General features: G+C 46.4%; 3 protein-coding genes across 11 annotated transcripts in view; 1 reads left to right on the forward strand and 2 right to left on the reverse strand.

Annotated features, from left to right (window-relative positions):
• LOC110521046 (ankyrin repeat domain-containing protein 6) overlaps positions 1-10,299 on the forward strand; it is a 54,353-nt gene extending 44,054 nt beyond the window's left edge. For 4 of the 7 annotated variants that reach the window (XM_036975667.2, XM_036975666.2, XM_036975668.2 and 1 more), the window contains 12 exons: positions 529-627; positions 922-1,020; positions 1,526-1,624; positions 2,041-2,139; positions 2,985-3,062; positions 3,626-3,730; positions 3,829-3,939; positions 4,051-4,206; positions 5,096-5,248; positions 5,537-5,650; positions 7,967-8,264; positions 8,677-10,299. In XM_036975667.2, coding sequence (XP_036831562.2) covers positions 529-627; positions 922-1,020; positions 1,526-1,624; positions 2,041-2,139; positions 2,985-3,062; positions 3,626-3,730; positions 3,829-3,939; positions 4,051-4,206; positions 5,096-5,248; positions 5,537-5,650; positions 7,967-8,264; positions 8,677-9,308 — 2,043 coding nt within the window. In that variant the 3' untranslated portion in view covers positions 9,309-10,299. The remainder of the gene's footprint in view (positions 1-528; positions 628-921; positions 1,021-1,525; positions 1,625-2,040; positions 2,140-2,984; positions 3,063-3,625; positions 3,731-3,828; positions 3,940-4,050; positions 4,207-5,095; positions 5,249-5,536; positions 5,651-7,966; positions 8,265-8,676) is intronic. The other 3 variants (XM_090232505.1, XM_090232507.1, XM_090232508.1) reach the window with 1 other exon arrangement.
• On the reverse strand, positions 9,983-11,468 carry lyrm2 (LYR motif containing 2). The gene is given in 3 exon segments (NM_001160655.1): positions 9,983-10,817; positions 10,892-11,032; positions 11,374-11,468. Coding segments are annotated over 3 exon segments (294 nt in total). The 5' UTR covers positions 11,440-11,468; the 3' UTR covers positions 9,983-10,730.
• Positions 11,469-11,623: 155 nt separating this feature from the next.
• LOC110522101 (midasin) overlaps positions 11,624-13,908 on the reverse strand; it is a 50,711-nt gene continuing 48,426 nt past the window's right edge. For all 3 annotated transcript variants that reach the window (XM_036975659.2, XM_036975660.2, XM_036975658.2), the window contains exons 99-101: positions 13,753-13,819; positions 13,056-13,198; positions 11,624-12,866 (exon numbers count right to left, since the gene is read on the reverse strand). In XM_036975659.2, the coding sequence (XP_036831554.2) occupies positions 12,681-12,866; positions 13,056-13,198; positions 13,753-13,819 (396 nt within the window). In that variant the 3' untranslated portion in view covers positions 11,624-12,680. The remainder of the gene's footprint in view (positions 12,867-13,055; positions 13,199-13,752; positions 13,820-13,908) is intronic.

The raw sequence follows: 13,908 nt of genomic DNA on the forward strand, positions 1-13,908 counted from the left end.
ACAGCCCTCTCTCACACACACACACAGCGCTCTCTCTCACACACACACACACACACACACACGGCTAAAGCACGGCCCAATGCACTCACAGGCACAGAGGGATTTTAAACCCCCAACAAACTGTCAGACAGCACTAAAACTATAGAGAACACACTGCGCCTGTAATCTGCTTAACCCCCATTCATTCACAGCAAAGAAATAGGAGTTGTCCCAAATGGCACCCAATTCCCTATATAGGGCACTAATTTTGACCAGAACCCTATGCGCCCTGGTCAAAATTTGTGCACCAAATAGGGAACAGGGTGTCATTTGGGATTCATACATAGCCCATGGAAGTCCATGTGAATAGAAAGTGTGTTTATAGCTAGGCCTAGACATGCAGCCTCTTAACTTACCTCACTAATCTCCTACTTAGCTTGCCATGTTAGACTGTAAGAGTAACAATAACACCGTTGTCCAGTATGATAGTTACCAATCCAGAGGTCAGGCTGTGGATGTGTAAAGCTCTTGACTGTTTTGTTGTTGCAGGATGGTAACACTGCTTTGCATGAGGTCTCGTGGCACGGCTTCAGCCAGTCTGTCAAACTGCTGGTCAAGGCCGGAGCCAACGTTCACTCAAAAAACAAGGTACTGCAAATATACTGCAAATACTGGAGTTATAAAACAGCTGTGGTTCCTATAGGTCCTGTGCTGTGACTGCAGATTATTATACTGGAGAGCTTTTAGTGGTGCTTAGTGTTGACCTGGGTGCTTTTCAGTAGGGCACACCATAGCAGAGATATAGAACTGCAAACGGAAAGCTGTGCTCTAATTGGACAAGTTGAGTTTTGTACAATACCTCCCAGTTTCGCCCTGTTCCAAAATGTTGTCTCCCTATTAAAAACACAACCCTGGTGTCTGTCTGTTTGTCTGTCCATGTAGGCAGGGAACACAGCCCTCCACCTGGCCTGTCAGAACGGCCACGCTCAGAGCTCCAAGGTCCTGCTGTTAGGTGGCTCCAGGCCCGACAGCAAGAACCATGTAAGTCCCCCTCCTCCATGGGTTGGCTAGTCTATGGGGCGCCGTTTGTACCGTCCTATAATTTGTGAACAACAATAATTCCGTGTCACAAAATATAGCATGTTACAAATGGCACTCCAAAGTAGCCTTCCCATGATTTGATACACACTCTCCAGGTATCTCTGAACCACTGCTTAGGGAAACATGCTGACAACAGAAGCCGCTCTACATTTAACTACTACCACAGAGCAGTTTGCATTGCAGTCACTTAACTATGAAACAACGTATGCATGCGAGTGCTCTGCTCCGCACTTCGAGCATAATCGCCCCTCATGGGTGACTTGAACAAAGCTGCTGGGAAGAGGAAGTAGCTCTCCATGCAGTTCGTTAGTCCTCTGCCACACCAGCCACTTCCCAGTGTCATGCAGCGCTACTCTACTCCTCCATTGACTGCTCTCCCAACGTCTGCGTGAAAGGAAACTCAAGCCGCGTGTGGCGGTGGTGGTCTCTCTTCGTTGTGTTCCAGGTGGGTGACACGTGTCTGCATGTGGCGGCCCGTTACAACCACGTGTCCATGCTCCGCATCCTCCTGGGAGCCTTCTGTTCCGTGGGAGAGAAGAACCAGGTTGGTCTGAGCATGTGACTGACACTACTTTCACACAAGAGGGCTTTTCCTTCTTTTTACATTCTGTCTTGTATATTTGTATATCGCTCTCTTGTATATCTTCCTCTCTCTCTCTCTTCCTCTCTCTCTCTCTTCCTCCCTCTCTCTCTCTTCCTCCCTCTCTCTCTCTTCCTCCCTCTCTCTTCCACCCTCTCTCTCTCTTCCTCCCTCTCTCTCTTCCTCCCTCTCTCTCTCTTCCTCCCTCTCTCTCTTCCTCCCTCTCTCTCTCTTCCTCCCTCTCTCTCTCTCTCTTCCACCCTCTCTCTCTCTTCCTCCCTCTCTCTCTTCCCCCCTCTCTCTCTTCCCCTCTCTCTCTCTCTTCCCCTCTCTCTCTCTCTTCCCCTCTCTCTCTTCCTCTCTCTCTCTCTATGGGCCAGGCTGGGGACACACCGCTGCATGTTGCAGCAGCGCTGAATCATAAGAAAACGGTGCGTCTTCTGCTAGAAGCTGGAACAGAGAGCAGCATCCGCAACCATGTGAGTGGAGTGCCCCGGGCCCGCGGACCGGGCTCTGTTCTACACTCTTAAAAAAGGGTTCTTCAGCTGTCTCCATAGGATAACCCTTTTTGGTTCCCAGGTAGAACCTTCTGTGGAAAGGGTTTTTACATGGAACCCAAAAGGGTTCTACCTGGAACCAAAAAGGGTTCTTTCAAAGGGTTCTACGATGAGGACTGCCAAACAACTATTTTAGGTTTTAGATAGTATAGTATACTCTTAGGGGGAAAAAGGTGCTATGTTCACTATGCTGTGGAGCAGTCATGCATTTCTAAAGGCCGTCTTAATCATGACTAATGTCCCCGCACATTCTGTTTGGTGAATAAGCTGCTCTGGAACCATGGCTGTGGTTTTTTCCTCAGTCACAGTAAAGCCATGCAGACCTTGATGAGTAACAACAGTATGTTGTTCGCTGCAGTCTTCAGTCTGAGACTGACGTCGTTGAAGCCATTTGTGGTGACGTCAAAACGAGAGCTGTTGTACGAAACCAAGTCATCAGCGATCGGCTAATCTTTAACCAATCAGAGTATCAAAGCCAATGACACTTTTTCAAAACACAGCTTTACCCACTTGCGTTCTGGCTCTGGCCCGACACATCAGTTTCTGGGACCAATCAGAATGGTTAGAATGTGTTTGCTTTCTAGAAAACGTCAGGGAGGTACTCAGTTCCAGACCCATTGCGGAGAAGAAGCTAACGTCTGTTTGGCCAGAGCAAGGAGTTTGGGTAGCCAGGCAATGAACATAGTGCCATAGCCAGTTGAATTATGTATCTCTAACTAGGCGATGTAGCCCTGGTTGACTGGCCTCTTGCCTCTGTGTGTGAGCAGGCAGGCCAGACTGCACTGGACCAGGCCAGAGACCACAACAACCCAGACATAGCTCTGCTTCTGACCAAAGCACCTCAGGTGAGTACAGGTTTACCCAGTCTGTCCAACAGGGGCACCCAGGCAGTGTTATTATTTTACTTTCACACCGCACATACCAACCTTATCTATATATTTATATAGAAAAAAGGTATGCTGCAGACTGTGTTTGGACCTGAATTACGATACTTCAGGTGTTTGACTGGCGTTTTTATCTGTCTGAAATGATCATATCTCCATAACGCCTACCTGACATCATTCCTGTGGGTTGGCAGTAAAGGTGTTTCTGCGTCAAGTGCAAGTATGGGCAGAGTCCATGGGAGACTGCTATAGATCTAGATAGGCACTGGCACTTGGAAGTGATAGGGAAACGGAGAGGCTAAACTATTTAGCACTATTTGTGCTATTTTAGCTGGAGCTATATCCCTACTTAATCAAGAAACATTCACTAATTGAAGAATTTGCATTTGCTCCATGTTAAGAGCTGGACAGGCTGAAGTAAACAAAAAACAGGACATTCAACCAATCAATGGCCGTCAGTAAACGTACAGTGAATAATACGACTGGCCCTTAGTTCTCACACTGCTCTCCCTACATGTATTCAGGTCCAGAGCTTCACCCGAGGCAGGATTGTGAGGAAGAGGAGGGACAAGCTGAAGGCTGAGCGCCGAGCACAGTCTGTGCCCAGGGATGAGATGCTCCCCAGGAAGGTACAGTTGCAGTACAGCTAACCGTCTCACTCTTACCGTGTGCGGCAGCATATTATAACACAGATGTGGAGATGTTCGATTTTTGTTGTGCCTCACAGGACAGTGCATCTGCTGCTGACGACACCCACAGCAGCGACCTCGTCGCCCGCAAACACGAGGTGGTCGGGGCGAGCGCCGGCAAGAGCACAAACAGGAAGCTCAAAGAGAAGGTCAGCTATTACCTTAACCTTCTAAAACAACCCGCACATGTTTACCCAGGTGAGATACGTTATCAATATTTAAACAGATGGAATATGAGATGCGGTGTGATGTCGTTGCAGCCCTCGCTCTCCGACCCCCTCCGCCGGAGAGAGAACAAACACGGAAAGAAGAGGCGGGGCCAACTGCGTGGCTCCTCCCCCCAGCCCCCGCCTCACAACTACAAGGCCTATCAGCTGTACACTCTGTACCGCGGCAAGGATGGCAAGATCATGCAGGTAGATAGAAAAGAGCACACAGACGCCTGTGCTTTTGTTTGACATTTTTCATGTGATGCTATGATTTCATAGGTCCGCTTCACATTTAAAGTGTGTTGCTGAGGCCTCCCGGGTGGCGCAGTGGTTAAGGGCGCTGTACTGCAGCGCCAGCTGTGCCATCAGAGTCCCTGGGTTCGCGCCCAGGCTCTGTCGTAACCGACCGCGACCGGGAGGTCCGTGGGGCGACGCACAATTGGCCTAGCGTCGTCCGGGTTAGGGAGGGATTGGTCGGTAGGGATCTCCTTGTCTCATCGCGCACCAGCGACTCCTGTGGCGGGCCGGGCGCAGTGCGCGCTAGCCAAGGTTGCCAGGTGCACGGTGTAGCCTCCGACACATTGGTGCGGCTGGCTTCCGGGTTGGACGCGCGCTGTGTTAAGAAGCAGTACGGCTGGTTGGGTTGTGTATCGGAGGACGCATGACATTCAGCCTTCGTCTCTCCCGAGCCCGTACGGGAGTTGTAGCAATGAGACAAGATAGTAGCTACTACAACAATTGGATACCACGAAATTGGGGAGAAAAAGGGGTAAAATTTAAAAAAAAAAAAAAAAAATGTGTTGCTGTGAAAGTAGCTACTGTCAGAGATTTTCTGTCATGTTGAAACCTTGTAACGGGCTTTGCTGCTATATTCTTCTATGTAGAAGACACATATTTCAGTTGGAGCAAGGCCCTGCGACATCCTGTCCAGGAGGTGTACTTGTACATCTACCTGCCTCACGCTACAGAAACATGATAGGCTCCTATGGGCCACTCTGGCTCGGACAAGACATACTTAGTAATTCATACAATTTCAGACTGAGTTTGTGTCTGCTATCAAGTGGATCAGTGCCCATGGTTGGTTTCTGTGTCCCAGGCGCCTATCAATGGCTGCCGCTGTGAGCCTTTGATCATCAAGCTGGAGAACCAGCTGGAGGCCACCAAGGAGGAGATGAAGACAGAGATCCACACGGTGCAGGACCTGATGAACAACAAGATGGGACAGTTGGACCGCAAGAACAAACATCAGGTACGCAGTAGACCAGGGTCCTGTTCATTAGGGCGTTTTCAATTTTTTTTGCAACGCAAACTGAAAATGATAGTTTGAGACCTACATCCCACAAGCCTCTGAAGTCACAGCAGTGGATTCATAATTCATAATTTGCTGATTTTGCCTTATTAATGAAATGAAGTGTAATGTTACTAAAGTCATAAGCAGCTGTGAGCTTTTGTTTCACAACCGGCGTCTTGCATTAACCACGACAGCTTTATCAGGCTCTGGCATTTAACTATGTGGTTTGTGATTGTGTGGTTCTAGATCCGTGCCCTAGATAAGATGACAGTAGAGAGAGTTTCAGCGGAGAGGACAGAGTGCCAACACAGGATCGACCAGAGGGCCATGCAGGAGAGACAGGAGGGGGAGAAGAGACAGGTAATACTAACAGCAGTGTCAAACTCACTCAACACCGCAAGAGAGGCGGGTCTCAGATGGACTTAACACTAGTTCCTCTACCGTCACGTGCTGTCATTAAACTTTTTTAATTCAAGGTTGTCGTTAAAATATTAACATAGCTAACAATGCTTTAAAAAGTAACTGTCCAGTGTTTCCAGATTTCTATGAAATATGACCTGTAATGACTTGAAATAGCTAATTAAAACAATTTGGGAAGGAAAACTATGTTAAAAAGCATATTTTTATGTTGGAATGGTCTCTGCGTACCCCAACAACAGAATGGTGTGGGCGTATACCGGTCGTTAAAAATATTCACCCATGTAGACAGCTGATTGGCCAGCTCATCCTCCTCTAGAACAGGGTTTCCCCAAACTTGGTCCTGGACCTCTCTGGCAACAGCTCTGGTGGACATAACTGCAGTCAGCATGCCAATTGCACGCTCCCTCAAAACTTGAGACATCTGTGACATTGTGTTGTGTGACAAAACTGCACATTTTTAGTGGCTTTTATTTTCCCTACCACAATGTGTAATGATCGTGCTGTTTAATCAGCTTCTTGATATGCCACACCTGTCAGGTGGATGGATTATCTTGGCGAAAGGAGAAATGCTCACTAACAGGGATGTAAACACAGTTGTGCAATACATTTGAGAGAAATAAGCTTTTTGTGCATATGGAACATTTCTGTGATCTTTTATTTCAGCTCATAAAACACGGGCCAACACTTTAAACTTTGCATTTATAGTTTTGTTCGGTGCGGAAAGTATTCAGACCCCTTGACTTTTTCCACATTTTGTTAGGCCTCATTCTAAAATGTATTAAATTTGTTTTTTCCCCTCAATCAATCTACACACAATACCCTATAATGACAAAGCAAAAACAGGTTTTTAGAATTTTTTGCTAATTTCTAAATTTTAAAAATGAAAAAAAAAAAATATATTTTACATAAGTATTCAGACCCTTTACTCAGTACTTTGTTGAAGCACCTTTGGCAGCGATTACAGCCTTGAGTGTTCTTAGGTATGACGCTACATGCTTGGCTCACCTGTATTTGGGGAGTTTCTCCCTTTCTGCTTTGCAGATCCTCTCAAGCTCGGTCAGGTTGGATGGGAAGCGTTGCTGCACAGCTTTTCAGGTCTCTCTCGATGTTTGATCGTGTTCAAGTCCGGGCCACTCAAGGACATTCAGAGACTTGTCCCAAAACCACTCCTGCATTGTCTTGGCTGTGTGCTTAGTGTCATTGTCCTGTTGGAAAGTGAACCTTTGCCCCAGTCTGAGGTCCTGAGGTCCACTCTGGAGCAGGTTTTCATCAAGGATCTTTTTGTACTTTGCTCCGTTCATCTTTGCCTCGACCCTGACTAGTCTCCCAGTCCCTGCCGCTGAAAAACATTCCCACAGCATGATGCTGCCACCAACATGCTTCACCGTAGGGATGGTGCCAGGCTTCCTCCAGACATGCCATTCAGGCCAAAGAGTTTAATCTTCAGACCAGATAATCTTTTTTCTCATGGTCTGAGTCTTTAGGTCCCTTTTGGCAAACTCCAAATGGACTGTCATGTGCCTTTTACTGAGGAGTGGCTTCTCTCTGGAAACTGTACCCTAAAGGCCTGATTGGTGGAGTGCTGCAGAGATGGTTGTCCTTCTGGAAGGTTCTCCCATCTCCACAGAGGAACTCTAGAGCTCTGTCAGAGTGACCATCGGGTTCTTGGTCACCTCCCAGACCAAGGCCTTTCTCCCCCGATTGCTCAGTTTGGCAGAGCAGCCAGCTCTAGGAAGAGTCTTTGGGGTTCCAAACTTCCTCCATTTAAGAATGATGGAGGCCACTGTGTTCTTGGGGACCTTCAATGCTGCAGAAATGTTTTGGTTCCTTCAACCTCTTGGCTTGGTTTTCGCTCTGACATGCATTGTCAACTATGGGACCTTATATAGACAGGTGTGTGCCTTTCCAAATGATGTCCAATCAATTGAATTTACCACAGGTGGACTCCAATCAAGTTGTAGAAATGGCTCAAGGATGATCAATGGAAAGAGGATGCACATGAGCTCAATTTCAAGTCTCATAGCAAAGAGTCTGAATACTTATGTAAATAAGGTATTTCTGTTTTCGCTTTGTCATTATGGGGTATTGTGTGTAGATTGCAGAGGATTTTCTTTTATTTCATTCATTTTAGATTAAGGCTGTAGCGTAACAAAATGTGGAAAAAGTAAAGGGGTCTGAATACTCTCCGAAGGCGCTGTATCTACCCTGCTGTATCTCTGTCACAAAACCTTTTCTTGCCTTGGCCTGCCCTTCCAGCAGGCATCAGTGGTGAGCGAGCTGAAAAACTGGTGCCTGGCCAAGCTCCAGAACATTGAGGTGCTTGTCACTGGAGACCCCCGCAACGCCAAGCTGCGTCAGTCCTCGTCCATGGCTGAAGGCCTGTGTGCGATGGCCCCTGGGAGCCTCACTGTGTTGCCTGCAGGAGGGCCTGGGTGCAGAGTCGAGTGTCTGGCCCCCCACACCACTGACCTCACCGAGGGAGACCCCAACGCGGCCGCCACAGAGGACCCCTCAGCCAATCACAACTTTGGGGTTCAGGTGGACAGCTCTCCAGGTACAGTTCAAAACAGAACTCAGTGAAATAGCCAGCGCTCCGAATTACTACTCTTATGCACATGCACGAACGCACACACACAATGGAGGGGGAACTAATTTAACACAGATACAGGCTTATGTAAACGTTACGTAATCTAAGTATATTATTCTTAGGTCATACCCTTTTTTTTAAAGAAGTAAATAACAGAGAATGTGGCCCAAATAGAACATTTTCACAGAAATGCTCAAAATATACAGTTGCCTTTGGCAGGTTAATTAATTTATCATCCTAATCTATCACACTGCATTTGAAGATGGCAATCTCACTGGAACTAATTTGAATAATCATAAATTATTTATTGTGTGCCATGCTCTAAGGTTGACTTTTTAATTCTAATTCACTTAATAATTGGCTCTCGGAAATCTCCCAGACGGTGGTAAACATCACAAGCGAGAAAAGATCTCCTCCCCAACTGCCGCTAAGTCCCTGTCCCCATCTCCCCAAGTGGTGCGGCCCAAGGAACGCTCGCTGTGTTCTACTGACCCCCGCAGGCCATACCAGGGACTGCAGGACATGGCACTGCTGGATTTGGCACCGAGCAGAGGCGGCAACAACCAGCGGGCCAGCAGCCTGTCCCCAGCCACCGAGCGCCGCTGCAGCACCAGGCAGGACAAGGACTGCGACAGGGAGAGGGATAGAGACAGGGAGCGGGGCAGGGACAAGGGCAAGCACCACAAGAGGCACTCCCAGGGCAGAACTAAGGCCAAGGGGGCCTCGGTGGGGCAGGCCGAGGGGACTCAGACTCTGGGGGTGTTTGGGGAGAGAGGTGGGGGGGAGGGCTTTGCACAGGAGAGGGAGAACATGCACGCCCTGGAGGTGACACAGTACTTCTTTGAGGCGGTGTCGACCCAGATGGAACACTGGTATGAGAGGAAGATCCAGGAGGCCAGGTGGCAGGCAGACCAGAGGGCCCAGGCAGACAGGGCTGCCCTGGTGGAGAGGATCACCTACCTGGAGGACGAGCTACGCACGCTCAGGACTAACAGGCACGACGACAGCTAACACAGGGACACCATTGCAGAGTATAGAGCTACACCTTCAGAACAGCAAAAAAATCATAATCTGAGCTCATTACAGAGCAACTGGACCCACCGACCCAAAAAATTGTCATTGACTGAATTTAGCATGTTTAATACTTTTGGTAAATAATGTCATGCAACAGTAGAAAATCATCTGTATAGTAACTTATTTTAAGGGCATGTTATGGCATGCCAGACTATTCAGTATAATGTGGTCTTGTTATTAATTTGTTTTGGGCAGCTCCTGTGTTTGTGCTTTGTAAAAACCCCTAGTAGATTTACTGAGTTATTTATAATGTATTATGTCATGGGGCCATCACAGAGCTGGTACGCGCACACACCTGGGCACAATGTCACGCTGTCATTAAGTCAACATGCCAATACTCCAGTGCTTTTTATCCTGTGATCTGAAAGCCTGTTATGTGAAAGAGTCTGGAGGTTTGCTTGTGGAAAATGTGGGTCATATTTTTCTTGTGACGTTCTTAATGTGTATTCAATAAGAGAGTAGAGAAAGACAAATGCAGACAGAGGAAATAGTTGAGGTAACCAGGATGCTTAAAATATCAGTAGAATACGCTACTGCAAGCTTTCATACAGATATGTGACTTACAAGGGTAACAGAACTCAAGAGAACACAGCCAAACTGGCAATGTCTTAACTATTAAGAAAACTTTATTATTCATAACCTTTACTCCAACCCACTAATGTATGTCTCTTTAAATGGTAAAAACCATAACACCCTACCGCTTGTCCTTAGCACTAAAATGAGGTACTGTTAAGAAGAACCTGTTTGCATGGTGGAAAGTCTGTTTTTAATCTTCTGAAATAGACCTGTGCAAACAGTGTATTAGTTAGTGCTCATGTGTGACATTTGTCCTGTTCAGGTGTGAGGTCGTGTACATTGATGCCTTTGTTGATGATATGAACACACATTCTGTGTAGTAAAATAGATATCAAATTGATTTTGTAAAAAACAACTGTCATTGTTTTATGTTCAACATGTACATAACATTTCATGAGGATCCTCTGGACACAAACCGCTTTACAATAGCCCAACATGAGACCGAGGGTATTAGGTCAGACATGATTGCAAATGGCATATCACACATGGCTCTCACAGCTTTCCTCAAAAGTGATTTGAAAGAGTCGCCACTGCTAGACATGAACATGTTGATGGCAACCATCTGATATGGGACTCCTCATGACAGATTTCATATGGTCCAAATCACATTATGAACCTGCAACGAGCTGGTCTGGCCAAATGCCAAGGTGCTTCCACAATAAGTGTACTGTCCAAGTACTGATTCAAATGGCTTTCACAGTCCATTTGAGGCAGCATAGAAAAGCTTCTGGCATTCACTTGCAGGAGAAATCGGTGGATCACCTCAGCCCCAGACAGGTGACATTACTTCTTAACGTTCGCCAATGCAAGGGATGACTGTAGCTCATCGTGATGCATGTTTGCCTGTGTGATCATCATTCGGATGGCGTCCTAGACATACGGAGACCATGAAGGTAAGAACAGGGGTTGAACACAGAATGACGTAATTTCAGACCATATCTCACCTGATTTGTGCTATTTTTATTCCTCTTGAACTCATCTCTCGCCCAATCACGCAGGTATTTTCGGTCTCCCTCGTCTGGCACTTGTCTGATGGTTCTCATCATGTTTCTGTAGAGGCTCAACACTTTCTGCCTCTGTATAAACTGTAGAAATAGACCAGAGGAAGCAAAACAAGCAAGCTAGCTAGCAAGTTGGCTATCTGGCTAATTTATCAACAATCATATTAGCAGAGCAATCTGCTGAAGGAGAAAGCATTAACAAAAAAGGCATAGTATTAGCGACGCAGTGAGGATATTACACGTAAGACCAAATTGTCAGATGAGCTAACTAGAGCTGCTGCTGAAATGCTAACGTTAGCTAGCTAGCTAGCTCATCATGCTGCCATGGCTATTTCCCAAGTGTGAATGAAAGAATACTATCTAGTTGGCAGTAGTACTCGAACCGCATGGTTTACAAGTCATGAAACCGACAAAATATGTATTACCTGTTTTAATGTAAGTGCTGCCGCAGGTAACCTTGAGCTAGCCATGATGTGAATTGTAGCAAACATGGTTGTAGAGGCAGCTCCACAGCTGACCCGTTTTGGCAGGCAACATAGATAAATATAAATGTCGCCCTCTTGTGGGGTGGAGTATTATTGAAAATATATTTCTTTAGGGGCGTTAAACTAATACTGTATGTACATTGGCTACTACCAAATACAGTACATATTACATAAAGCAATGTGCTCAAAACACAGATTAAAAAGTTTATTATCATCATACAATGTATCATGTCATATGATGTGATTTATGGATGGTATACAGAAAAAAACTTCCATGAATATCACATGTTTACTTTGAGTTACATCTGTGTTCCATATGGCCACAGCAATGACATTTCCTAATGGTGTCTTCATGTCAGTGAATGAACCTTATCTACAGTAAGATGTAGTGGATATGCCTCTTAGACCAGAGAAATGGCATCGATTGGAGCGTTTATCAAAATTGTTATTAGCAGTCCTTGTGCTTAAATTTTCCCAAAACCTTGACATTTAATGAGAGAGAGGGTTAAGCTTTATATGAATAACACATTGGGGCAGAATGATAATTTCCATGTAAACAACAGATTCTTTTATAAGCACATGGGCGTTAAGTGAGATGCAATAACATTTCTTCAAGGCACAATTTTGGGATTACTTTCGAAATGGATCAAGAACATATCCGCATGCTTTTGTTTTGCCACGACATAACGAAACGGGGTGTTTTTCTTCTTTTTCTGCTCTTTGCAAAACAGTTGTCCAAAAACAACTTCATCACAGCACTACTGCCAGCTCCACACATTACCAGTTGAGGTGTTCACATGGAAGTAGAATGACTTGATGATGAGCATGTAACACCGAAAACATCCCACACAACATGAAGGGGTTTATATAGTACACAGGGGGAAAGAGGTACAGTATCTCTTCACTGAGGTTGTTTACACGGAAGGGAATCACATTTTGTATCCTCATCTATCATTTGTTACAGACGTGCAAGTTAAAGTGATGCTTATTACATTACGAAGGAACTTCCAGAATCCCCCTGGTCTGAAGTCAAGGACTAAATGGCGGAAGTCGCTATCAAACTCTACAGTCTACTGAAATGACAGTAAAAAAAAAAAAGAGTCAAACGAGATTAAAAAAAGGCACATACACAGCGGCCAAGTCCGTCTTTCTTTGCGAGTCCCGTTTTGTTTTTGAGTCCGTGTGCTGTCGAGAGGCTAGCAGCAGAGTGGCGTTGTGCGGTTGGTTGCTGCCTTCTAAGATGGCTTCTACTGGTCGGTTGCCGTGACGAGTTCGAACCACTGCCTCAGTGCGTCACTCAGGGTCTCTGGCAAGGCGTGGACGTCCCGCAGGATCACGTAGAAGGGGAAGGGGAACTCCTCCATGTAGGAGCGGATCTCAGGCATCTCTCCTGGACCTTTGAAGATGGGCACCTTGATGTCCAGGATGGAATCCTGTCGAAAAATGACAAAGGAAACACATATAGGAATATTTAAGGGAATAGTTCTATATGAATATCATATCTTGTAGTGATTTGATTATTCACATGAACAAATGTACCCATGTACATTAGATGTTGCATTACCATCCACAGTCCTTGATACATAACATGGATTCCATCTAAACCAGCTTAAGTCCCTTACCCTGGAGTTTGGGTTGTCGAGCACCACGAAGATGACGAAGACGTTGGCGCTGCGAGCCGCCTGCACAGCTGCCGTCACCCTCTCCTTCCCCTCCAGGAAGAGCCCTCTTCCGTCCGACACAATGAGCAGCAGCTGGGCTGTCTCTGTGTGTGTGTGTAAGGGGGGGGGGGGGGAGACAGGGAGGGGAGGGAGACGAGAGAGAAAGAGGAGGCGGTCAGTTTACACTGGCACCACAATGGTCCTGGGTGTCTGTGTACAGGTTCCAGTCCTCTGGGCCGCAGAGGGAGAGCAGTGAGAGCTCAGATACCATTTCTGATCTTCACCACGGCTCCATAGAGGGCATGTTAGCTTCACCAGGGGGCCACTGTAGCAGGAACAATACCCTGCCTTTGAATAACAGTCATTGTGCTCTGCTCTTCCCCTACTCTCCCACTGTTTCCCTCAGGGTTGTTTGTTGGACATCAAATACAACCAGGGCACGGAACCCCACAGGCTCAGAGTACGATGCAATCAGCAGGCATCGACTCAAATGTAAACTCATTACTGTCAGGGATAGTGGGCTCTAAACCCACTTGAATACATTAGCAAATGAAGAACGGACTAGGGGAGGCCATTCTCTTGTACGGTAATCATATTAAACATTCTTATTGCATTGATCAAGTGAAAGGCAGCTTCTGCACCACCGCAATGCATTTACCTGTGTTCATGGATCCAGGGCTGTGCTGCTTAGCTGCTACAAACATGTTGGCTGAGGTCTCCAGGAACTGAAGGACATGAGCACAATGTGGCGGTCAGTCTCAAACAAGAGTAGCCCACTAAATAGATGCGATCTAATATCACAGACGGTAAACAA

This window comes from Oncorhynchus mykiss, chromosome 4 (genome assembly GCF_057628025.1).
Source record: "Oncorhynchus mykiss isolate SJ-2025 chromosome 4, ASM5762802v1, whole genome shotgun sequence".
NCBI lineage: Eukaryota > Metazoa > Chordata > Actinopteri > Salmoniformes > Salmonidae > Oncorhynchus > Oncorhynchus mykiss.